Source organism: Carassius carassius, chromosome 30, assembly GCF_963082965.1.
Source record: "Carassius carassius chromosome 30, fCarCar2.1, whole genome shotgun sequence".
Classification (NCBI taxonomy): Eukaryota; Metazoa; Chordata; class Actinopteri; order Cypriniformes; family Cyprinidae; genus Carassius; species Carassius carassius.
The window spans coordinates 9,460,035-9,485,045 of NC_081784.1; the positions used below are offsets into that span (position 1 = coordinate 9,460,035).

At 37.4% G+C, this 25,011-nt stretch overlaps 1 protein-coding gene across 1 annotated transcript; it reads left to right on the forward strand.

Annotated features, from left to right (window-relative positions):
• Positions 1-125: 125 nt before the first annotated feature.
• On the forward strand, positions 126-23,760 carry LOC132110570 (ribosome-binding protein 1-like). Its single transcript, XM_059517285.1, has 30 exons — positions 126-322; positions 6,828-7,690; positions 8,072-8,720; positions 11,592-11,743; positions 11,848-11,970; positions 13,819-13,971; positions 14,434-14,552; positions 14,911-15,064; positions 16,111-16,249; positions 16,458-16,585; positions 16,986-17,020; positions 17,262-17,316; positions 17,441-17,478; positions 17,580-17,661; positions 17,749-17,786; positions 17,871-17,946; positions 18,069-18,109; positions 18,238-18,325; positions 18,824-18,916; positions 19,417-19,509; positions 19,628-19,717; positions 19,802-19,894; positions 20,045-20,116; positions 21,297-21,392; positions 21,631-21,714; positions 21,859-21,939; positions 22,609-22,692; positions 22,776-22,871; positions 23,019-23,162; positions 23,249-23,760. Exons 2-30 carry the CDS (start codon positions 6,845-6,847, stop codon positions 23,285-23,287), a joined length of 3,981 nt encoding a protein of 1,326 aa, XP_059373268.1. The 5' UTR covers positions 126-322; positions 6,828-6,844; the 3' UTR covers positions 23,288-23,760.
• Positions 23,761-25,011: the final 1,251 nt, after the last annotated feature.

Below are 25,011 nucleotides of genomic sequence, written 5' to 3' on the forward strand. Positions count from 1 at the left end.
AACTCCCGTAAGATTCCAAAAGACCAGCCTTCCTTTACGACAGCAAAATTCTATTGGTTCGCACCTGTTTGACTGACTCCACTCTAGCCAATCAGCCGTCTTCTGAATGTACGGAATGCGGGTCACTTACCGGCGTACTGCCAGCGCTAGAAAGTGCCACGACTCCACACAGATATCGACTGACTCCTCAAGCTGGGGATAAGATTTTTTTTTAGTTTGTTTTTTTTGCTGGCGTGGCGAAGGCAGTTTGGTTAGAGATAATCACTTCTGTTTAAACTCTTCCTGAAGTGATTCATCCAACGGAAATCTGCCGCGAGAAAAGGTGAGATTCAAAGCTTTTGTTATGGCGTTTTTCATTAAAAGCTTAAAAGATTTTCAGTAGCAATTAGCAGTAAACTTTGATCTCAACCATTCATTTACCCTCCTATTTAACTAGCTCGTAAGCCGAGTGGGGTTAAAGACATCTTATTGTAGTTAGGTAGCGAATAGCACGACTATAATAAGTGGTTTCACATTTTGGTTTGGGGTGATGCTCTGTTGTAGCTAGTCAGTTAGTAACATTACCAGCTTTTCCTTTGTGAGTTACCAAAGAAAACTGTGCATTAAATATCACATTTACAACAGCTTTAATGTCTGTGGGAATTATCCGAAATTTGTTTAAAAACGTAATTTTGGTAACTTGGTTCATTCACGTTGCAAATAACGTTACAGCTATAGAGTGCAGAAACTCTGAGCCTTGATTTCTTATTTTATGTGAATTGAACAGCTACCTTATGAATAGGTGTCAAATGAGAGTATGGAATATGGAAAATTTGCCGTTCCATCTAGTGTGAATCATCCTTATAATTCAGTTTCATAGCAAATGTCGAGTCTCCCCCTTAATTTCCTATTGGCTCTTTAAATGACTCCCTGTCATTAGAAATTATCTATTTAATAACTTTTAACAATAAATATATATTATAACATCTTTAAACATGTAAGACATTAATTAACATAAATGTAGCCTGTCACATTTTAAAGGCATGATCATTGAAATTTCAAAGACCCCCCCCCCCCCACAATCTCCTATTGGTCTTTTTTTTGAATGTGAAGGTATAAGCATAATGCAAATAATCTTACAGTATAGAATATTTGTTTTAATCTAATATTGATTATGCTTTTTCATTCATTAGGTTCTTGTATAATCTCTTTAATTGGCACCCAATCAAGTCATTATATATTACAACACAAGAAAACATTGTCAAAGGCCATGGAAAATAGAGCAGTTTATGCACAAATCGGTTTACAAAAAAACTTAACATTCCAATGTACAAGTTACATATGGCCTCTAAAACTCTGTATTGTACTCCTAAAGATGTCTAGATAGTTCTTGCTTCTAAAATATGGTGAGTTCACAGCTTTTTTTTTAGCAAAAGTGTGAGATTGGAAATGGTATGAATCCTAGGCTTGTTGCGATAGTCGGTGTTACCGGTGATACACGGTGTTTAACCCACCTACCGGTCATAGCACTTGACCACCGGCACCGTCCCCATTGTGTTGAAGTTTTAGCCTATAGCAATAAAGCACTTAATTCAGTTAATGACTACGTGCCTTCGTAATTTAGCGTAAGCGGAACGAGCGCCGCAGTAAAGCAGCAGGTGTCCGATTTCATTTATCATTTGAGGAGAGTGAGGCGAGCTAACTGGCAAAGGATGGCGGAAGATCTGGTTTCAAAGCGAACTGTTGCAATTTAAAATGAAGGTTTTTCGTTTATTGTTTCTCATTTAGCCTATTTATATTTTTTTGTACGGTGTATGCAGTTAATAGGCCTACCTCTTTTTTTTTAACAGCTTAACGTGAGTTTAATTTTTATATTAGTTTTTTTTTTTGCACTTAAGTGTCCAGTGATTATTCTGGTAGGCTACCTTATTTAACGAAGTTTTTGATGTTCGTTCGTTTCATATTCGATGGTTGTGCAGTGTTTTTTTTTTTTTTTTTTTTTTGCTGAAAAAGGCAGGCACTTTATTTAACGAATAGTGAATTTTTTTTTATATAATTTCTTGTTTGATACTTGCACGATGTGTGCAGTGGTTCGTTTTGTTAATAAATGCACTTTAAAGGTGTTTCATAAGTGCTTTTGTTTAGTTTTTGCATGGTGTGTTAAGTCATTATTCATTTTGCAATAAAGATGTGTGTAATACAAGCGAGTGTCTTATTGTTTTGTGTATTTTTATTAAGAATAAAATAAATTAACCCATGATTAATTCAAACAAATGCTACTGAATTGCCGCTTATTAAAGTGAAAGTAAATTGAGACGTGTGCACGTCTGCACGACCGCATTCTCGGCCACCCGAAATCCCCGACACTCAACCCCGGTGACACCGGGATTACCGTTTTTTTTACACGTCGATTAACCGGTGGAAAAAATCCGTCACCGCAACATCCCTACTATGGAAACAGCAGAGTATAGAAATTTGGAGACAGCAGCACATGGTGGAGTAGAAAGTCTGTTGCTTTAACTGAACAGAGTGTTTGCATATTATACGGAAGAAAGTTTTCTCCAAAAACTGTTTTTGTAGTAGAAGTTGAGCGTAGCACACTTGGATGTCTACTTTTTTTTGGGGGTTGCATGGTACACTTCTACCAGATGTAGTGTTTTTCTTTAAAGTATATGGTAGAAGTAGAGCACACTTAAGCATCTTTTCCTACTCAAGTTGTTTTTTTTTTTTTTTTAAAGAATAAACAAAGTGTAAAGTTTGTGATCTTGAGAACAACATTCAAAAGCAAACTTTAATGTCCTTAGTAAAAAAGTTAAAGGTACAGTTTGTAGGACCTGCCACTAGAGGGCGCACTATCAAAACAATAACAATCGCGTAGTTTGATGATGCTAAGAAGGAGCGTGGAATGATGGCATTTGTTGTCTTCTACCCAACCGCTGACGGCCATCAATCAGACGGAAAGATAAATCATGGATTTAACATGGGTTCAATGATTTGCGTGAGTAGATTACATACAAAGTCAATGCAAAGACGCGATCAGACTATGGATCAGACGCTTCCTCGCGCACGGGTCTAGAGACGCATTGGCCCGCATTTGGCGTGTATGCCCCATAATACTAATCTTGTTGATCGTTATAATAGCATACGTTTTCTGTAAAGATACGAATCAAAACAACTCACCTGTCGAGTAAAACACAAGCAAGATCGGCATCTCTTTCTAGTTGAAGTTTGTCGCGAAGCTAGTTCCGCATTTGTCCACGACACTGTTGTCATGTGGTTTCTATGTCAGTAAAGGCGGTAAAAAAGGGTAACTGATGTCATTGACAGGTGACTGCACTGCCCCGTGTCACTGTTTAGAATGGGAATTTTCGCATGATTTACAAGTAGTTGAAAACATTACAGATATTGTTAGTAATCAGCTGGACAAAATATATAACACTTGTCTAGTGGTTTTGGGATATTTACTGCAAATATCTTACAAATTGTACCTTTAAGAGGGACTTTACTTGGAAGTTGTAACTAACAAATATTGCTACAAGTGTGACTGCATCATATAATAATTATTAATTATTCATAATATTAATAATGTTCATCGTCTGGCTGACTACGCCTTGTATTAATTTTTCTACAAATCTTGTCATACTTGCATAAACTGACAGTCACCACTTATAAGCTATTATTAAATATTGTAGAAACATAATTTTCTGTAAAGTTGCTTTTAGAGCTGAAACAACGAATCGATTTAATCGATTAAAATCGATTATTAAAATAGTTGTCAACTAATTTAGTCATCGATTCGTTGCTAAATAACTTTTATTTGCCGTAAGCGGCTCATTTCGTGCATATTTCAAATCTGCGGTGACCAAAGTGTGGCAGTAATGAGCCACCGGAGGTTTTACTCAGCCAGTACAACAGGAGAAGTAGCGAATAGCCAATAGCTGGCCTTGTTTTATGTCACGTGCTTCCCGAACAGCGTCTCTGCAGCCATAGACATCATATGATGTCTATGTCTGCAGCATTCAGCGTGATGTGGAAGTACTTTACATTGAGCCTTTAAAAAAGAAGAGTAACCTGTAAACTCTGCACTACTGAACTGTTTAAGGGGACGTTCACATATCGCGTCTTTTGCGCGCTCAAGTTCGTTATTTCCAACACCGCACCGCATCGAGTTAAAAACATTTCAACTTTTCAGAATGCAGCAACCGCACCGCGGGTCATGTGACAAGAACTAACCAATCAGCTTCATCCTTTCCCGTAACAACGTTAAAAGCTCAGTCAAGATGAAAGGAACAGCTGATCATAGTTGTATATGGATTTCCATTTTGAAATACATTTAGTAGCAGAGCTACTGCAAGCGATTTTTTGAGCTGCAAATCCATTTATCCTTTGCTGAAATTTCCGCGTCTTCAAGGAGAGAGCACGTCATGGTTGCTTAGCAAAGGCAGACGCCTCAGGGGCGCTTCTGCGCGAGCGCTTTGGAAAGAAGGAGAAAGCGGTGCGCCTAGCGTTTTCCACGCGTTTTTAGGCGCGATTTGTGAACGGCCCCTAAGACTTTCATTTGTGCAGATTCTCCAGTACAATGTTGTTTGCAAATGTTTAGTCGTAAAAGCTGATAACATTGCTTTTTAACAGTTAACATTTAAAGCTTTACAAACATGTTCTGTGATCAGTTTGTCGTTTACCAGTTCAAAATTCAGTCGTGCAGCCTAATTATGACTGAATGAGAGAGGTAAATGTAGATATTTGAAATGCACTTTTTTTCTAAGTATTCACTGCTCTTTTTCACACAGCAGGTTTTTTGTGTGTGTCCAATATTTTTTTCTGGACAACCTTCTGATGGATTTTACTTTAAATTGTGAGTTCCATTCAGGTTTCATGCCATTGGCACTTTTTTTGAAGGATTGTTTACAATTTCACAGCAAAAGCTATAAAGCTTTTTCCCAGTATATAATAAAATACAATGCACTGCAATTTTATTCTGTTTTATCCTTATTCTTCGTGAAAATATGTTCTGAAAGATTCCTTAATAAGCTTTGTTCAGGATGTTAAACTACTTTAGGAGCCCTAAGGACTGCCATGATGAAAACATTAATTGAAATCTCCTTGTGAAATTTGCTAGAGTATGGGTCAGTGTTCTGATTGCAGAAGAGTTCGACAAAGGATTACTAACACAATAAAACAACTCCAGGTATATTTTTGATGAGGATATGACAGTGCAAAATGGTTAAAATCTCTTAAATCTATGCTGAATGATAAAGACCATTTATTAATAATTTACTTGGGGAAAAAATGGAAAAAACTAAAATATAAGTACATAAACCGATTAATCGTAAAAAATAATCGACAGATTAATCGATTATCAAAATAACCGTTAGTTGCAGCCCTAGTTGCTTTGTAACGATTTGAATTGTAAAAAGCGCTATTCAAATATACTTTAATTTAATTGATTTGAAGTTATTAAATATTTTGGTTCTACTCTTGAGTTTTCGGACTATAAGTCGCACCGGAGTATAAGTCGCATCAGTCCAAAAATACGCCATGATGAGGAAAAAAACCTATAAGTCGCACTGGACTATAAGTCGCATTTATTTAGAACCAAGAACTATGAATATATATATTAGGGGTGTGCACGGATAGTTGAACATTAAAATATTCGTTCTGCTCTAATTATTGGATAAATAAAAATGATATTCGAATTTCGCAAAAAAAAAAAAAAAAAAAAAAAAAGTTCACTATAAACCCTACTGGTCACTTTCCACGGCATATTTGAAGATGAATGCAAGCAAAAAATAATTAATTAATTAATGAAATAAAAACTGCGGTCTTCTACAGTACTTCAAATATGCTGTGGAGAATCACAGAAAGTGACCGAATTCAAGAACATTGTTGCGGCATCTCTCAAGCAACGAATAAACACCGTTAACTTGGAGAATGCAGTGAAAACTCCTCTTCTCGCGTCTGCCCTAGACCCTCGGCACAAACATCTCAGGTTTCTCAATGAAAAAATGAGTGAAGTAAGAAAAAAAAACTTTTTTGAACATTATCAGAACATTTTCCTTGAAAAGGCTGAGCCAGTTCTTCAGCGATGATTACAAAGAGTCCAGCTGAGACGAGTGGGAACAGTTCTTGCTGGAGCCATTTAATCCACCAGATGAGGATCCCATTCAGTGGTGAAACGAACACACGAAGCGATTCACATAACTTATTCGCTTAGCACACCATTATTTGTGAGTCCCGCCAACGTCTGTGCCGTCAGAGCGCGTTTTCTCCGCGGCCGGCCTTATTGTTAACAGACTAAGGAGCTGACTTTCCCCCGATCATGTTTACATGCCCGTATTTCTTAACAAGAACATGTAAAACAATAGAAAAAAAAGCAAAAAAGATTTGCTGACAGTTTAAAAGTTTCAAAGTTAAGTGTAGGCTACGTTCTACAATAGCCTAATTGCTGCAGGCTGCTTTAAGTTTTTTCTTTGTTCACTTTTTTTTTGCTTTTAATCTGTACTTTTGTTTGTTTGCATACATTGTTAAAGGTTTTCAGCTACAAAACACGTGTAATGTTCAAGCTTATTGTGTGTAAGCTTGTTCAAAATGATGGAAACAATAAATGTTGCTGAAAAATAACGTCTGTATCATTAAACTTAATTTAAATTAACGAATATTCGAATATTTGCTTTTTGTAAGCTCAAATATTCGAATGTGATATTTATGGAAAACGCCCCCATCCCTTATATATATATATATATATATATATATATATATATATATATATATATATATATATATATATATAATTGATGATAAAATGCACCAAACCTCACCTTTTTTTTGTTTTTTCCTTGTTATATCAGAAAGGAAGCTACAAATCATGGACATCTATGATCCTCAGACCCTTGGATTTGTGGTGTTTGGTGGCTTCATGGTGTTCTCAGCCATTGGGATTGCGCTGGTCTCAACATTTTCCATGAAGGAGACCTCGTATGAAGAAGCTATAGCCAAGCAGAAGAAGGAGCAGGGGAAGACCCTATCCAGCCAACGATCAGATAAGAAGAAAAAGGACAAGGCAGCTGAGAAGAAAAACCGTGCTAAGAAAAAGGAAGATAAGCCCAATGGGAAGCTCCTGGACTCAGAGGCCACTCCTGAGGTTTCAGAAGAGCCCAGTCCTTCAACTCCTACAGGCCCAGAACAAGTTGCTTCACCGGCACCTAAATTAGAAGTCCAAACTCAGAAGTCTCACCAACCCAGCCTTTCTCAGAAGCCCGCTTCACCTGACCTGGCTCAGAAATCAGCTACACCTGCTCCAGCCCTGAAATCTGTTTCACCTACCCAAAAGTCTACTACAGCTCCTCCTGCCCAGAAATCCTCTCCGACTCACTCTGCCCAGAAATCTGCTTCACCTCCTCCTACCCAGAAATCTTCACCTGCCCCAGCCCAAAAGTCTGCTCCAGCTGCCCCTGCACAGAAATCCACTTTACCTGCCCCTTCTCAGAAGCCTGCTTCAATTGCCCAGAATGCCCAGAAAGCCACTCCAACTGCCCCTGCTCAGAAAGCAGGTCCACCTGCCCCAGACCAGAAAGCCACTCCAACTGCCCCCGCACAAAAATCCTCTCAACCTGCTCCATCCCAGAAAGCTACTCCAACTGTCCCTGGCCAAAAAGCTGTTCCTCCTTCCTCTGCCCAGAAATCTGCTCCACCAGCCCCCGCACAAAAATCTGCCCAAACTCAAAAAGCTGCTCCATCTGCCCCAACACAGAACTCCTCTCAACCTGCCCCATTCCAGAAGTCTGCTCCAACTGCCCCAACACAGAAATCCTCTCAACCTCTCCCATCTCAGAATGCTGCTCCAACTGCCCCAACAAAGAAATCCTCTCAACCTGTCCCATCTCAGAATGCTGCTCCAACTGCCCCAACACAGAAATCCTCTCAACCTGTCCCATCTCAGAATGCTGCTCCAACTGCCCCAACACAGAAATCCTCTCAACCTGCCCCATCCCAGAAGGCTGCTCCTCCTTCTTCTGCCCAGAAATCTGCTCCACCGGCCCCTGCACAAAAATCTGCCCAAACTCAAAAAGGTGCTCCATCTGCCCCAACACAGAACTCCTCTCAACCTACCCCATCCCAGAAGGCTGCTCCAACTGCCCCAACACAGAAATCCTCTCAACCTGCCCCAACACCAAAATCCTCTCAACCTGCCCCATCCCAGAAGGCTGCTCCACCTTCCTCTGCACAGAAATTTTCTCCACCGGCCCCTGCACAAAAATCTGCCCAAACTCAAAAAGCTGCTCCATCTGCCCCTACACAGAAATCCTCTCAACCTGCCCCATCCCAGAAGGCTGCTTCAAATGACCTGACCCAGAAAGCTGCTTTACCATCCCCAGCTCAGAAGTCCTCACCACCTGACCGAAAACCTTGTCCACCTGCCCCGGCCCCTTCACAAAAGGCTGCTACAGGTACTACCCCTCCTGCATCCCATCCTGCTCTTGAAGATGCTCCTGAGGATAAAGCCCCATCTCCTAAGGATAAGAGGAAGAAGAAATCCAAAGCAAAGTCTGCTTCAGCTGAGGTTCAGCCCAAATCTGTGGCTCCATTGGAGATGGTGACCAAAAAGGTTCCCGTCATGGCTGTGCCTCCAGTGGGTACTTCAAAAGCTGCTTCAGCAACTGCTGTGCCAACCGAAACAAAAGAGCCCAAACAAGAAGCTCCAGCCAAGAAGAAAGGAGGCTCTAAGAAGAAGTCAGAGCCAGGTATGCTGTTATCTCCACAAAACCACCTATATTAAGTGGATTCCTCATCCTGTTTCCTGTAAATGAATTTTAGACATTTCACTTAATTGGCATAATAATTAAAAATAGTATTATTATTTATTATAGTAGCTTTCAGTACAGACATCATCAAACCTTAGGAGTCATAGTTTTTCTAATTGAAAATGAATGCTTACATTTTACAATCTTTATGGGCACTAAACTACAAAGACTCTTTAATGCTTTAACCTGGTTATTATATTAGGTTAACACATTAATTTTGAATGATAATTTGGCTTTTGTTCATATTTGTATTATATTAACGTATTAACAATTTTATATTGTATTTATATTTTTTAGCATATATATATATATATATATATATATATATATAATTGATTTGAAAAAAAAAATTGTTATCAGGAGAATGTAGTGTAATTTTTATATGCTAATATTAGACCTGTAAACTGAAAAAAAGCCATTCCAAATGAATCTAATGGAACCAAGTATGCCTTAAAGGAAGTATGGCCTCAGTGCAATAACAGGATACTTTTGATTGGTTTGCCAGACCCTTAATACACATAGATAAAACTGTTCTGCCTAGACCACACAGATTTGATCTACATGTAATCAACCCCAATGTGAAGCTTGTAAAACCTGAATTTATGATGTATGTCATAACGTGTCACTTCCTGATGTCATTCATCTAGTTCAGAGTAGCGTCTGGATTGTTTCTTCTGACAGATAGCGCTGATGTGTTCCATTTCCTTTGTGGGCAGGGTGTAAGAATAGCACTACTCCTTATTTGCTGATGTTGGCTCTGATTGGTTGCAGAGAGCTCAGAGGGGGTTTCTTTCTGAAGTGCTACTCATGGGGAATGGAGGCAGTGAGCTGTTTTCTTCTGATCTTGGTTTTCATGCATGTGTGTGGCGTGAGCTACTTCACAAGCTCTTAAGCACATGCAATAGTTTGAGTTTCATTAACAGCTTCGTATTCTGCCTTTTCCTTGATTCTTATGCTGTTATGCATAATTTTGACTTCACTATTCTTTGTGCCTTTATTTCTCTTTCGCACACTGTAAACTAGAGATAAGAAAAATGATATATTGTCAAAATCTACTAGTCGCAACACAAAATAAAGCAATACCACTAAAAAATCTAGATAAATTACTAACTCATTAGTTAATCTGTTGCTGGAATAGTCAACCATTCAGTGTTGTTTTCAATAAGTGAAACTAATAATAAAAACGTTTACTTTAATTGAAATAAAATAAAATAATTTAAATTAAAACAAACAAATATATATATATATATATATATATATATATATATATATATATATATATATATATATATTATTTGACAGTGCAGCAATTCTAATTTTAGTTCAAGTTGTAGTAAAATTATTGAAAGATTGAAAAATCTAAACTAAAATAATGCTTTATCCAATCTAAATTGAGAGAAAACTCATAAAAATTACAGACAGACAACCAAATTACTATAGCCAAGTAACATTTAACCCTCTGGAGTCTAAGGGTATTTTTGGGGCCTGGAGAAGTTTTGTCATGCCCTGACATTTGTGCTTTTTTCAGTTTCTTATAAATATCTAAATGGGTAAAGACTAATTTCACTGTAATCAGCACAAACTGGGCTGTAATAATATGTGAAATGCATGTATGTATATGAATGTGTTTTTGAGAAAAAAAATATTATGTGTGGTTAGTGAAAAACTAAAAATGTTAAAACGCTTGAATAAGGCAAAAAAACACAAAGAACAATGGTTCCCGGGATTTTTGAGAACTGGAGCTTGTAGCCTAGAATTTTTCTTTCTAAATTATGTAAAAAAAAAAAAAAGTAGACCCTTTACAGATTCGATTGATGTATTGCTCTTATCTGTACGATTAAAACTGAAAGTGTAATTTAACTTCTTTTCGGGGTTATCAGGAGAAAATGACTCAAAACGCGTATCCGCGTTAATCGACTTGAGAGGGTTAAATCAAATGGAAAATGTGAAAATTTAAATTAAAAAAAAATTGGTATGCCTCACCATGCCCAGCCCAGATGTTATAATAAAATAACACTGATCATATTTAATTTTGTTTCTTCTTTTGTTCAAACAATTTTCGTCTTTTGAAATCCTCCTTTCATGCATACGTCCTTATACATTTTCCACTCACTGGTGATGAGGTATTGCTCTGCCGTGGGAAAAAGCAGAGAGTTTGTGGCAGCACACAGGTGTGCTTCTGTGCACCCAGAATTCCTCTCCTCTTCATGAAGCACAGCCCTCTTGGCCTTGTTCAAACAATACTTTTGCCTCAGCTGCTCCATTAGGGGGGCACACAAATGCCTTTTTGACTGGACAATGGGAGTTTAGCACCAGTCCTGGATGCCATCTGACCCTGGTGCCACACTGCACTCATGCCATGTTGGCACTGTAAATAAAAACAACTTTATTGTACACGCACACACTACTGTACAAGCATCCAGTTAATTGTATTGTACACGTCATTTTTTGGAAGCTGCTCTTGTTTTGGTCTCTGTTTTATTTTATGAATGTACTGTTCTGAACATGTTTGATTTTGATGCTGGAGATCATGGTGTGGGTGTTTAGGGAATGTTTAGGAGTGTAATAAAATGATTTGGAGAATTTGCTCATAAAAACAATTAGTTTAGATTAGACCTGATCTGCAGCAATACGCTTTTCAGCTTTCTGATTTTGGATCCCTCAAATACAGAATGACACACTGGCTCTCCAAAAGGATGTAAGTGTGTTTTCTCAGTGGATAGCAGTTAACTCTGAGTTCTGTTATTTGTATCTTTTTTTTTTTTTTAAGCATAATCTTAATAAATGATCTGTTTTTGTTTTCCTCTATAGCGGTAGCTGCAGACCCCGCAGACAGTCCACTGTACCTGCCCTACCAGGCCTTGCTTTCCACGGTGAAGAGTATGGTGTTCACTGAAGGAGAGGCCCAGCAGCTCATTGAGATTCTAGATAAAGCTGGCGTTATTCAAGACACATGGCACAAGGTAAAGCCAACTTCCTAAAGTTGTTTTTTATGTCTTGTATGTTTAAATCACTTTATTTGAACTCAAGGAAGTTTGTCTAAATAGAGTTGCATGCATGTTTATAGGCCACACAGAAGGGTGATCCGGTAGTTGTGCTGAAGAAACAGCTGGAAGAACGAGACAAGCAGCTGGCAGCCGAGCAGGAGGACTCAGCGGCTGTTAAAAGCAGACTGAGGGATTTGACTAAAGTAAGGCACTTGTTGATACACTCATGCCAGTCTAAAAAAAGAATCGCATACAAATTAGGAAAAGTTTGATATGTGCACACCTATCAAGCCTTATAAGTACTCCATTATAATAGACCGTGTTTCTAGGGAAAAGTGGACCATCAATTTTTAGCTTTGTACTGATTGAGATGGAGGCAAGGTTTGAACCTACAGCATATTCTGACTGTTCAGAAGTTCAGGGTTGGTAATGTTGAAAACCTTTGTCCTGCCCAGTGGTGTATAAAGTACCTGAAAGTCATACTCAAGTAAAAGTATAGATATCTTACCAGAAAATAACCTTTTAGTCCAGAAAAGTCACCTTTTAGAATATTGCTTAAGTAAAAGTCTTAAAGTATGTGATATTTATTGTACTTAAAGGAACACTCCACTTTTTTTTTTTTTTTTTTTTTTTAAATAGGCTAATTTTCCAACTCTCCTAGAGTTTTACCGTTTTTGAATCCATTCAGACGATTTCCAGGTCTGGCAGTAGCACTTTTAGCTTAGCTTAGCATAGATCATTGAATCTGATTAGACTGTTAGCATCTCACTCAAAAATGACCAAAGAGTTTTGATATTTTTCCTATTTAAAACTTGACTCTGTAGTTACATCGTGTACCAAGACTGACGGAAAATGTAAAGCAATGATTTTATCCAGTGCCTGAAAATAGTCCCAGCTAGGTTACTTCCAATAAGCCTATTTTCAGGCGCTGCGTAATGTCATTGCGCCTGTTGCACCCATGATACGGCAGCTAAGTTCCTTGATTATTACACCGGAATGAGAGTATGTCGAAATGTGCAGTTAAAACCACCAGTAGGTGACAGCCAGTGACTGTTAATGAGTTAGACATTGAGATTCAAACGACTGATTCATTCAGAAACAAAAGTATTTGACTGCGTTAATGAGTCAATAGTGAATCACTGAATCATTCAAAACCAATTTGTTCAAAAAGCTGATTCATTCAATAAGTAAACACCATTGCTCAGGGACACAAAACGGTGCTGTGATCTTTGTTTGGAACTATTTTCGTTAGCAAAATTGACCAAAAACAAGCAATATTATGTCTGAAATGTAAGTCACTTATTGCTTTACTGAACTTGTACAAAATGATTATTAAACGTGTCCATGCTGATATCTGCAGAAAAATGGGACTCTTTGTGTGATATAGATTATATTAAATTATATAAATATAAAAAGCATACAGAAGCATTTTTGCCACCTACAATTTAGAATGCCTGGAATTTATCGTTTTAATAGACTAATAAATCAACGTGCGTGCACTCTGTATGAGATTTAGTAATTATAGCCTACTTGGTAATGTCAGATCATCACACGTCATTACAACAACACTTAACATATTATCGCAGATGATGTACTGTATATCGCAGATTCCACTTGAGTGGGAATTGAATAATCTGCGGTTGTGCGCGTACTTGTTTGCCCATGAACAAAGATGTTTTTTAGGAGAATAACTTGCAAACGTCATACCACTGATACATACAGATACTTCCAAAGAAATACTTGAAGTATTATTACTTGGTAACATTACACCACTGGTGCTGCCTAATATTTTTGTGGAAATCTTGATGCATATTTTTTCAGAAGTAAAAAAAAAAAAAAAAAAAAAAAACATTTATTTGAAATATAAGTCTTTTGGAACATTATAAATATTATAAATCACTGAGTCCTAGCTGAATCTAAGTAATAATTTCTTTCATGGTAGTATAGAAGTTTTATTTTTTCAGCTCTACATAACCCTTCAACTAGAAGCCAAAAGTATTCTGATGACCAGTTTTCACGTCAGATCATCACCTGTGATTGTTTGTCTATAGGAGCTCTCTGGGGAGAAGTCAAAGGTGGCGTCTGTAGAGACCAGACTGAGCTCTCAGCTGAGTAAGCGTGAGCAGGACATTATTGCCCTACAAGCACGCATGCAGGCCAGTTATCAAGACCACCTTGCAGAGACTCAGCAGCTTAATGCCAAGGTAAGAGCTCAGCACAGATTCTTTGCCATAGACCTGCATGGAAGCAAGACTCTTAAAAAGTCACACAATTACATTTACATTACATTTAGTCATTTAGCAGACGCTTTTATCCAAAGATTACAAAGATGTCTACCAAAATATTTTAGTAGGACAGAAAATTTAAATATTAATCACATGGTAATTTGTCTATTTAACATGATTAATCTCAAATTATGAGCTGGATTTAGTGGGACTACAATGCTTATATATATATATATATATATATATATATATATATATATATATATATATATATATATATATATATATATATATATATATTTTTTTTTTTTATAACATTAGGTATAATGTCAAAGTACATGCATTGAATTTAACAGGATTAGATGCTTTTAATTAAATTAGTGAGCTTTGGCAGCCCTAATATTTACGTGACGTGCCTAAGCCCCTTCTACTCCTCATTAGATCTTGGCTCTCCAGGACCAGCTGGAGAAAGGCCCTAATGCTCAGCTGGCCCGTCTACAGCAGGAGAACTCTATCCTCAGAGACGCACTTAACCAAGCCACAAGTCAGACGGAAAGCAAGTATGAACCTACTGCTCCAGTCGAACCCAATCATGTCTTGATTGCTTAATTCATCTGTTTCACAATTTGAGACTGCAGCAGACTAACTAGCGTAACGTATTAAATATAGTAACCACGCAGTTGTCAAAAAGGTCTTCATGTGGGTTGTTGATCAATGCAGCGGTTTATGATGACAGCTCAGAATACTGCAAAATTTACTTTTTACTTTCATGATCCAACCAGTTTGAATTTCACTTAAAGATGCCAGATTACCATAGCATGTTGCAAATTGTGTTTCATCGTTGACTTTAATTCTACACTGGGGTGTCCAGAATATGAATGATTTTTTTTGCTGTATTACATTTTTTGAATCCATTAGACAAAATGCTGAATTGGCCAAACTGCGTCAGGACTGCATTCGGCTGAATAAGGAACTGGTGGAGAAGAACGAGGCCTTGCAGGCTGACGAACAGCTCAGGAAAAATCTGGAATCTAAAGCTACCATGGCTGAGAAACAACTCGCCCAGCTGCAGGTCAGTTACCCACCCTTTTAAAACCATTCTTTGCACCACAGATGCCAATCATTCCTGTTGTTTCATGTGCTGAGTTGTAGTTAGTTTTGTGATGCCTCTTATGAAAGAGTTCAAAATGCCACTCTAATTCTTATAAAACATCTCCCAGCATGAGCACCAGCCTCATTAGAGCTTTCTGCTACCTCTCGCTGGGCCTTTTAGCCTTGCACATCTGCAGATCGGCAAGTTTAGTATCTTGCATTCTGTGTGTGTGTATTTAAAAAGCTTGCTTAGGCTTGCTGGTAAAGCTGACGCTTTAACCCCCCAGTGCTGGTGCCTCTACTAATGGGATTGTTCATATGATCGTTCCGCAATGCTCTGTGTGAAAATGGCACAGGCTACAGGGAGACACTTCTTCGAGCGATCTGGAATGTGAGCCTGCTTGAGCAGTACAGTTTCAGGCAGAAGTGTCTGATTATTCATACTGGAAACACAAAACAGCTTTAGCATCTCTTCACTAATCCACTGCTACAAACCAAAGACCACTGAATAAAAGTAGTGTCCTGAGGCCATTTTAAGCATCTAGACCGTGTACAGGCTAAGGAGAGACATGGGTAATGTCTGGAGAGTGTGAGTCATTGATCTAAACAGAATTTTTTTTGCGTAGAGCAACCTTATGAGAAACCTCTTGAGTAGCTGAACACAAAGAGAATCAGTGTTCCTATTTTACATTAGTACCCAGTTAGAAATTAGTGTAAATAACCATTAGGACATAAAATAAATTTAATTAACATTGCCTCCCTCCAAAAAAAGTTATAGAACACAAAACTGTTTGAATGTCTTTTATCATATCAACATAAAATTGTGGTCACTGTTTTTAAAGTTTCAAATATTTGAGGTACTTATGCTCCATTGCGGCTTAGATTGCACATATTTTAAATTTTATTAGTTCTTGCTTTCCCTAGGTATCGAACCAATGACCTTGGTGTTAGCGTTCTACTGTACTGTTTGAGTTGCATGACCAAATCTGAACTGTGTTTTCTGTTTTCATGCTTCGTCCCCTGCAGGGGAACTGGGTGAGCAGTGAAAAGGCTCTGCAGAAGCGTCTGGAAGATGTGAGTGAGGAGCTCAGACAGACCCAGAGCAGCAGAAACAGCCTTCAGACACAGCTTGAACATGCTCAGAAAGATGCCACTGCTCTAGCAGGTCAGCAGCACCCACTGTAGAACCACAAGATGAATTCTGCAAGATTCAGTCTGCTTTAAAAACATTTCTTTATATCTGAGCTGTAAATGCTGCGAGGTATAATGTCTTGCGGTATCCCTAACTTTCTTGCATACTATGTATCGCTTTGGACAAAAGAGTCAGCGAAATTGGTAAAATAAGTGTTTTTTTCCTAACTGCACCGTTTCAGAGGCTCAAGCTCGTGTGGCCAGTATGGAGACGGAAATGATAGAGCAGACCAGACAGTTAGACAGGCTGCAGAGCCAGCTGAAACTGCTGGAGGCCAGCCAGAACAAAGAACAAAACCACAATTCAGAGGTGACACTCTACTTTCTATGTCCCAATACAAATGCCTTTGTCACTGTATAATAAAATATAATAATATTATATGTTATGTGTGTAACCTCATATCAGTTGCACTTTATTTTACAGTTTCCTTATTTCAACATGGTTGTAATATTAATTAATAACACGTACTTACTATAGGGTTAAGATTAGGGTTTGGTTTAGTTATTTGCATGTACTTAAATATAATTGTTATTACTATAGCAAGCATATATAATGTGTAACAAGAACACTGTAAAATGAAGTGTGTGCAGAGTCCCTAAGTGCTTTGTAGTTAAGGTGTCAAGTTGAATAACTGGTTGCAGTTTGTTAAACATTGTAATATATGGTTGAGCAGTAATTTCATAAGGATTTGCATGTTTAAAATTTATAGGCTTTGATGGCTGAACTGGAGCAAGCAAAGAGCAGGTAAGATGTGAGGCCATATTTGCTTGAGACGCAAAAATTGGGTAAAGAAATAAGACTTGTTTTCAGATGACAATGAAATGTTTATTTCTTTCTTCAGTGACAAATGTTCTTGTGTTTTCCACAAAAGGTTCCACAATTTTAGTACAGTTCAACCCCCCCAACCCCCCCCCCCATACATTTTCATAAGCTTTGCATCTAACATTTGTTGAAAATGAATTCATATTGATTGTTTAATCTATAGCCTGAAGGATAAAGAAGAGGAGCTGATCCAACTAAAAAACATCATTGCAAATCAGGTGAAGCCGAACATACTGCTTTTTAGACTTTTTCGGCTTATCTTAGTATTTAGTATTTCATTACTATTAGTAAATTTGACTCTTAATTGTTCCCTTATTTGAACCAATCATATGTCCTCTTCAGGATGATAACACAAAAGAGATGCAGCATTTGCAGCACAGGTACGATACGCATGTTTTCTTCTGCTTCACTAATAAAGTTCAGTTCAGTAGTTCTTAGTTGATTTGAATCGGTTTATTTGATCTTTTCCTTTGAACTCAAGCGTAAAAGAAAAGGATGACCAAATAGCAACTCTTCAGGGAGAGCTCCAACAGTTTAATGAAAAGAGTTCAGACCCTACCAGAGTAAGTTTATCATATGCAAACCTTTACACCTCAAACAATTCAATTTAGACTTAACCATTCATGACGGTTTTTTTTTATTATTCATAGCTTGAAAACACAGAAATGCTGGAACAGCTACAAAACAGGTATATCATTTGTGATCCAAACAGCTTTTTTTCCACATTCTGTTTAAAAAGATTTAATGCCATATGTTCTCTCTGTTCCTGTAGTCTGAAAGAAAAGGAGTCTCGGGTGGCTTTATTTGAAGAAGAGATGAAGCACTGTAAAGAACAGTATGACACTAAAGTAAATGAGACTTTGCTGTTATTATTATGTAATTTAGTACTTTTGACTATTATAGCTATATTGTATCATATGTTAATTTAAAAAAATGAACAGATTTCTAATAAAGCACTCTTCATTTACAGCTGGCAGATAGCACAGCCAAACTGGAGTCACTACATAAAAGGTACAGATTCAGTCCAACTGAAGGCCACCTACGTGTTTATGTTCCTGTTAGCCACCCACATTGATACCATTCTGTGATGAGTGTCTTCCTCCACAAAAAAATGAAGGGTTTTTCATAATATTTTTCAGTGTAACTGAAAAAGAGAGCCTAGTGACATCACTACAACAGGAAGTGCAGCAGCTCAAGGATCTAAATCAGTCACATGGCAAGAATTACGTAAGTAGCCAAGACTGTTGTGGACGTGCTTGTCTTTATCTTCCATGTACACTGTGATTCATAAAAATATGCGTAGGCAGTAGACGCATCTTATCTTAACTCATCTTGTCAGCTGGGTATATGCTCTTGCTGTATAAAGCAGATTGTTGCAGTGCACTTCCATTTCTATTTCAGACGTCTTTGACTTTTAAATTGCCTAGGTTTTTCTGTGTGTAAAATGTTATTAGTAATACTGGTATTAGAATGGTGGCACGGATAAAAGAAGTGTTAAGAAGTGTCATCATTTTACTCAACAGTTTTAATTTTAAAGAAACCTCGAATTATTTGTTTCATATTATTTCACGATTTAAAATGTTCTTTTGCTTTAGACAGTATTTAATTGTCCTAAGTGTGTCCGCTTTTACATTTTTGTATTTCTATGCATAGATTAGAATTTTTTTTGTTTCTAGAGGTTTTAATGTAAGTTCAGTTGTCACTGAGCATATCATTTCGTTACAGGAAAGTTTGGAGGATATGCTGAAATCTGTCCAGGCTGAGACCAAAGAAGTTCTTCACTCACTTTTCCCACACATCAACATAGAGACAGCACAGGTATCTAGGATTTCAGTTTTCTCATGGTTTTTATCATTGGTTTTGGTTTTGTTTTTGGATCCTCTTGTAATATTGACTTACTTAATATTGAGAGCAAATACACATAACGTCAGTCACTCTATACATACAGAGTACCATTTAAAAGTTTGTTCTGCATTTATTTGATCAAAATTACAGTGAAAACAGTAATAATATGAAATAGATTTCTACTTAAAATCTTTTCTATATTAATCTTTTTACAATTTAATGTATTCATGTGATGGCAAAGCTGAATTTTCAGCATAAATTACTCCAGTCTTCATTGTGACATGGTCCTTCAGAAATCAATCTAATATGATGACTTTGGTGCTCAAGAAATGTTTTATTATTGCTATTATTATCAATTGTGTATATAAAAGTATTGATTCCTTCTTGGTGACCCCAAACCTTTGAATGCTAATGTACATGATGCACTTCTTTGATATTTAGCTAATTCTGAGTGTCTCGTTCTCTTTTTTCAGACCAATTGGCTTCAGGACTTTGCTGTGAAAGCACAAGAGGTGCTAGATCAAAAGCAACAGAGCCAAGAATCCCAGCAGAACACAGAAATGGTGGTAAGTGTGCTGCAGATCTTAGCCTTGTGCTATTATCATCTTAAAATGGTTCTTTGTTGCCCCCTAGTGGGAATGTATGGCATATTTGTAGTTACTACAATGCTGTTTTTATTACTAGGAGATAATGGGGAAACTACAGGCAGCCCAGGAGAGTCAGAGCACATTACAGTCTGAGTGTGAGCAGTACAGGAGTGTACTGGCTGAGACGGTGAGATTATACACCAAGAATCTGTTTCAGCAAAGCCTTAATGAAAAATGGATCAAGCTGAATTTGTTTCCTGATGTTCTATAGGAGGGGATGCTGAAAACACTTCAGAAGAGTGTAGAGGAGGAGGAGAGGGTGTGGAGGACCCAGATAATTGAGTCAGAGGAGAAACTAAGGATGGTAGGTCAATGCACTGTATTAACACATGCTGTAATTCTACAGACACGGTGTGAGAACAGTAATATACGTAGAAAAAGAGTTTATTAAGTTTCTTTAATTATAGAAAATGCTATAAAGTTTCAGTCTGTCAATTTATGATTTTTTTTTTAGGCACTCAAAAAGGTGCAGGAATTAGAAGAGACAACAGAGAGCTTGAGAGCGGACAACCCGAGGACCCAACAGGTATAGATTTCACCTGTGGAAATGAACTGTTGTACTGTAGGACACTGTAGGAATACAAAATATGAGTATTACAGAGTGCAAAAAAAGTATCAGGCTGTAAATATCCTGGTTTAAAATATCCAACCAGTTCCTATACAAATAAAGATGTGTGTTCGAACAGTCCTCTTCATTTAAATAAAGTATTATCCAAAAATTTAATATTTCATATTAAGACTCAACTAATGCATTCTCATTCATTATTTATTTTACATTCAAATGACTTTTCTCCAATGAGCAAAATGTAATAATTTATATACGGGGTCCTTAAATCATTATATGCTTTAAATCCAAGTTTAAGGTTATCTTTACATCTTAAATGGTATAATAGATGTCCTAATATCACTATAAGATGATAAAATCCTAAATTTTGGAACGGAAATAAATGAATTGTTAAACAGCCTTTCAAATGTTATGTTATGATTATTTAAACTTGAGTGCTTATGCTGTACTAGTGATGATTGATGGCAGTTTACTTTATGGTTTAAGGATGCGTACTTATCTCTCTCATCTGTTTGAATGAGCAACTGGAAGCCCAGATATTTCAAAATGGGCTCGTTTATATAGTCCAACATCATTCATAAAATCTTATTTTGGTATTTGATTGGTATTTTGGTAACACACTGAACTATATCTGGCATTTAATCTCTCTCTCTCTCTCTCTCTCTCTCTCTCTCACTCTCTCTCTCTCTCTCTCTCTCTCTCTCTCTCTCTCTCTCTCTCTATGTATGTGTGTATATATATATATATATATGTATGTATGTATGTATGTATATATATATATATATATATATATATATATAAACGTGTCTCAAGGATTTTCAATTTGTTACTTTATTTGTTACTTATTTGTTTTGCTTCTAAGCAGTATTAAATCCCTGTTATATATGTGTCCCAGCTTATTTAAGAACGTACAAGAGATAAATGATGGGGGAACAATCATTGAGATTTTATCGGTTTGTATTTTATTTATATTTAATTCTTTTTTGGACTTTAAAAGCCTGCAGACATACTGGTTCATGCTAGTAATAAACCCAAGTGTATATACAGAAGTACATTTTAACAGCACTCAGTGTTCCTCATTCTCTAATCTGAAATTCTCATTTAGTCTGTATCCTTTATCTGTCCACCCCCCCGTGTGTAGCTGGAGGAGAACGTGAAGTTGCTTGAAGCCCAGTTGGAGAAACAGCTCCAGTCAGCGTCCACTGACAGCCAGAGTCAATCTGAAGAGATAGCACACGTGAGCACACACTCCTGTCTTTATGCTGATCCACTAAAGCACAATATGAGATACATAAGCTAAACAAAGCCTTCTAGTCAGTCATTCAACGCATTTTATTTATTTTAAATAATGGTTTTGTCTCTGTGAAGAGGTTGATTGACAAGCATCGTTTAATTTTAAGATCTGACGTGGTTGTAGAAGATCTTGAGATCTAGCCCTGCTCTGCCACTTAACAGTTCATTTTGTTTGTTTTCAGTTGAAGCATGTTTTGGCAGAATCAGAAAGACAGTTGAGTGTGGCCCAGCAGGAGATGCAGACGCAGAGGGAGGAGCTTTCACAGGTTGGTTTCCCTTGAAGTCCAAAGCATTTGCTCAAGGTTTACACCTATTATTCTTTGTTTACCCACAATCATGTGGCAAACAGGAGGCTTTGCCAAGGAAAAACACAGAAGGTGGTTTTGTTGATTGACAGCTTCTATTTCCAGGTCAGACAGCAACTGAGTGACGTGACAAAGCGAGCTAAGGGAGTGGGAGAGAACGGGCAGACTGAGGCAGAAGAGTGTCAGGTTAGGGTGCGACATGGAAAGGCACCCTGCACCTCACTTGGCAGTATTAGATAGATTTTTTCAGTGCTAACTGTAGTTGGGTCTCAAAACCTAGCATTGCCTATATAAGAAGTCTTCCAAAAATGGTTGACTGGAATATTGCCAACTTTGTTTATTGTGTTATGAGACAGTCAACAAATATCCTCAGAAATGTCAAATCATATTTATTTACATTTTTGTCAATTGCTTTTCACTAATACATATTGGGATGATTTTACCCTATACACAATGCTATGTTATGGGCCATATGTACGTTTTTCTCCCTATCCAGTACTGCCAAAGACGGGATGTTTTACTCATAATTCTAACCATTCATATTATAGCATTATGTTTCAGCAGCTTCTGTTAACCCAGGCGGCTGCTTTCACCTCAGAATATATGCACTCTTGGCTTCTTTGTCACACTCACCTTTTTTAACCACTAACATTTGTCTTTTGCATTTGAAACTCCTACTTCTATACTGAAGATCCTACTATTTTATAAGGATTTAATGCTTGTTTTCACCTTATTTCCTGAATGCATTGTCCACTAATGCAGCTCTTGTGTCAGCTGGCATGGAAAGGTTTTGCAGTAGTTCATGGATTAGCTACAATAACTTATCTACTTATGTGGTATTGTTTGTTTGGTCAGGTCCAGGCTCAGCTGGAACAGACACTGGAAAATCTACAGGATGAACAGGCTCTAAACCTGCAGCTTTCTGCAGAAGTGGAGCAGGTACAGTGGTGTCCAAGACCTCATGTTTCTTCTTGATTTCTAAAATCTGTTAATCATTAAACTCATTATTCCATACTTTATAGACTCAGGAGTCCCTCAGAAAACAGCTTCAGAGCCATCTAGAGCAGATGAAGTCAGCTGAAGACACTGCAGTCATGGAGGATGTTGCTCAGCTGAAGGTACTTTGCACATTTGAATAGCTGACAAATATGCACTTTTAATTATCGCTTTGTCCATGCATTCTGGAAGATAATAAATGTTTCTTGTTAAACTGTTAAAATTGGGTTTCTATGTAAATCCCTAATACTCATGACTTGATGTTTTAGGAGTGTCTAGAGAAGGAGCGAAAGATGACCAAAGATTTGGGCCAGGCAGCCACCAAACTCCAACAGCTGCTGAGAAACAGTCAGGACCAACTGGCCAGAGAGAAAGAGAAAGCCAGGACCTTGCAGGATCAATTGCCAGACAAGGTAAAAACATTATACATATTCATAAATGTTTATAGAACAAATAGCTGCATGCCTATGTTAACGTTGTTTATGTTCTTGTTTTCCAGGAGGGGGATGGAGAGCTGAAGCAAGGCACTTCTGTTTGAGGTGCAAAACAAAAAACTTGCCAAAAATTGCCTTAAGATGACCAAAATGAAGCATTCCAAAATTAGTTTTCTTCCTTTTTTATTTTTTTTTGGGCAAACTAGTCTTGGGAGAAATATTTTGAAGACTTTTGGGGAAATCTAACTCCTGAAAACATTTTATTTTGGAGATGTGCTGGAACTATTTTCACTTTACATTCCATCTGAAACCTTCTGGCTATGTCAGAAAATATTCCTCAACTGCCTTATATATATTCTCAGTGTTCCCGCATCTGTCCTCCTTATGTCAGTGTTAAAAGGGAAACCGCATGTACATTATGTGTACATCAACTAGTGCAATTAATTTCTTGTAAGTGAATGAGTATGCATAATTGTAAGGTACATGGGTACAGCATTTGGAATGGCCTCTCTGTAGCTGGCTTCAACACCACTGTAATAAGTTTGATAATAAATAATGGCATCCTTGCTTTAATTTACTGTCCTGGTACTTGTTTTTTTTTTTTTGAGAATTTGCTGTACATTTACTCACTCTCATTACTCACCAAGATGTAGATGGGTTTCTTCATCTGAACAGATTTGGAGACTTTAGCATTATATCACTTTCTCACCAAATGATCCTCTGCACTGACTGTGTGTCATAAGAACGAGAGTCCAAATAGCTGATATAAATCAATCTGTTGATTTAACTTTAAACCATTCCCTCTGGCCAACATACCAGTCAATCCATAATAATACTTCAAGTCAAAAAAAAGTTAATCCCCTGTTGTCTCTGCAGAGGATCCATTGGTGAGCAAGTGATATAATGCTTAATTTCTCCAAATCTGTTCTGATGAAGAAACAAACTCATTTACATCTCGGATGGACTGAGGGTGAGTACTTTTCATTTTTGGGTGAACTATTCCTTTAAGATTCACCCAATTTTGATTCATCTGTTGAATCTGTTTGAAAAGACCAGGCTGTCTTTTTAATAGCATTTAGTTAAGAACTTAACAGTCACATGGAACACAGATCGTTGCATGACTTCAAAAGTAGATTGATCAATGAGTTACAAAGACCGCGTCCTCACTCTCTTTCTCCTTGGTCAAAACGAGTTTCTTCATCTCATGCAGGAATTAGCATAAAACTGTTTCAAATAAATAGTTTAGCATGACACACTGTAGCATATGTACACAATGCAGGTAACTGTATTGCATGAACACGAGACGTTTTTTTTTTTTAATGAAATTGTTGAATAGCAGGCAGAATGTACACAGAGAAAACTGTACAAGTCTGAGGACTAAGCATGGCTGACACTTGCTCTGAGATGGAAGAGAGAAAGCATGTTGTTACCCTGAACAGTACAGAAGTGTATCAAGAGTGCAGGGATCTGAACACACCCTATATCTTAAAGGGTTAGTTCACTAAAAAAATGAAAATTATCATTAATAACTCACCATCATGTCGTTCCAAACCCATGACACCTCCGTTCATCTTCGGAAAACAGTTTATAAGATATTTTAGATTTAGTCCGAGAGCTCTCAGTCCCTCCATTGAAGCTGTGTGTACGGTATACTGTCCATGTCCAGAAAGGTAAGAAAAACATCATCAAAGTAGTCCATGTGACATCAGAGGGTCAGTTAGAATTTTTTGATGCATCAAAAATACATTTTGGTCCAAAAAAAGCAAAAACTATGACTTTATTCAGCATTGTGTTCTCTTCCGGGTCTGTTGTGAGAGAGTTCAAAACC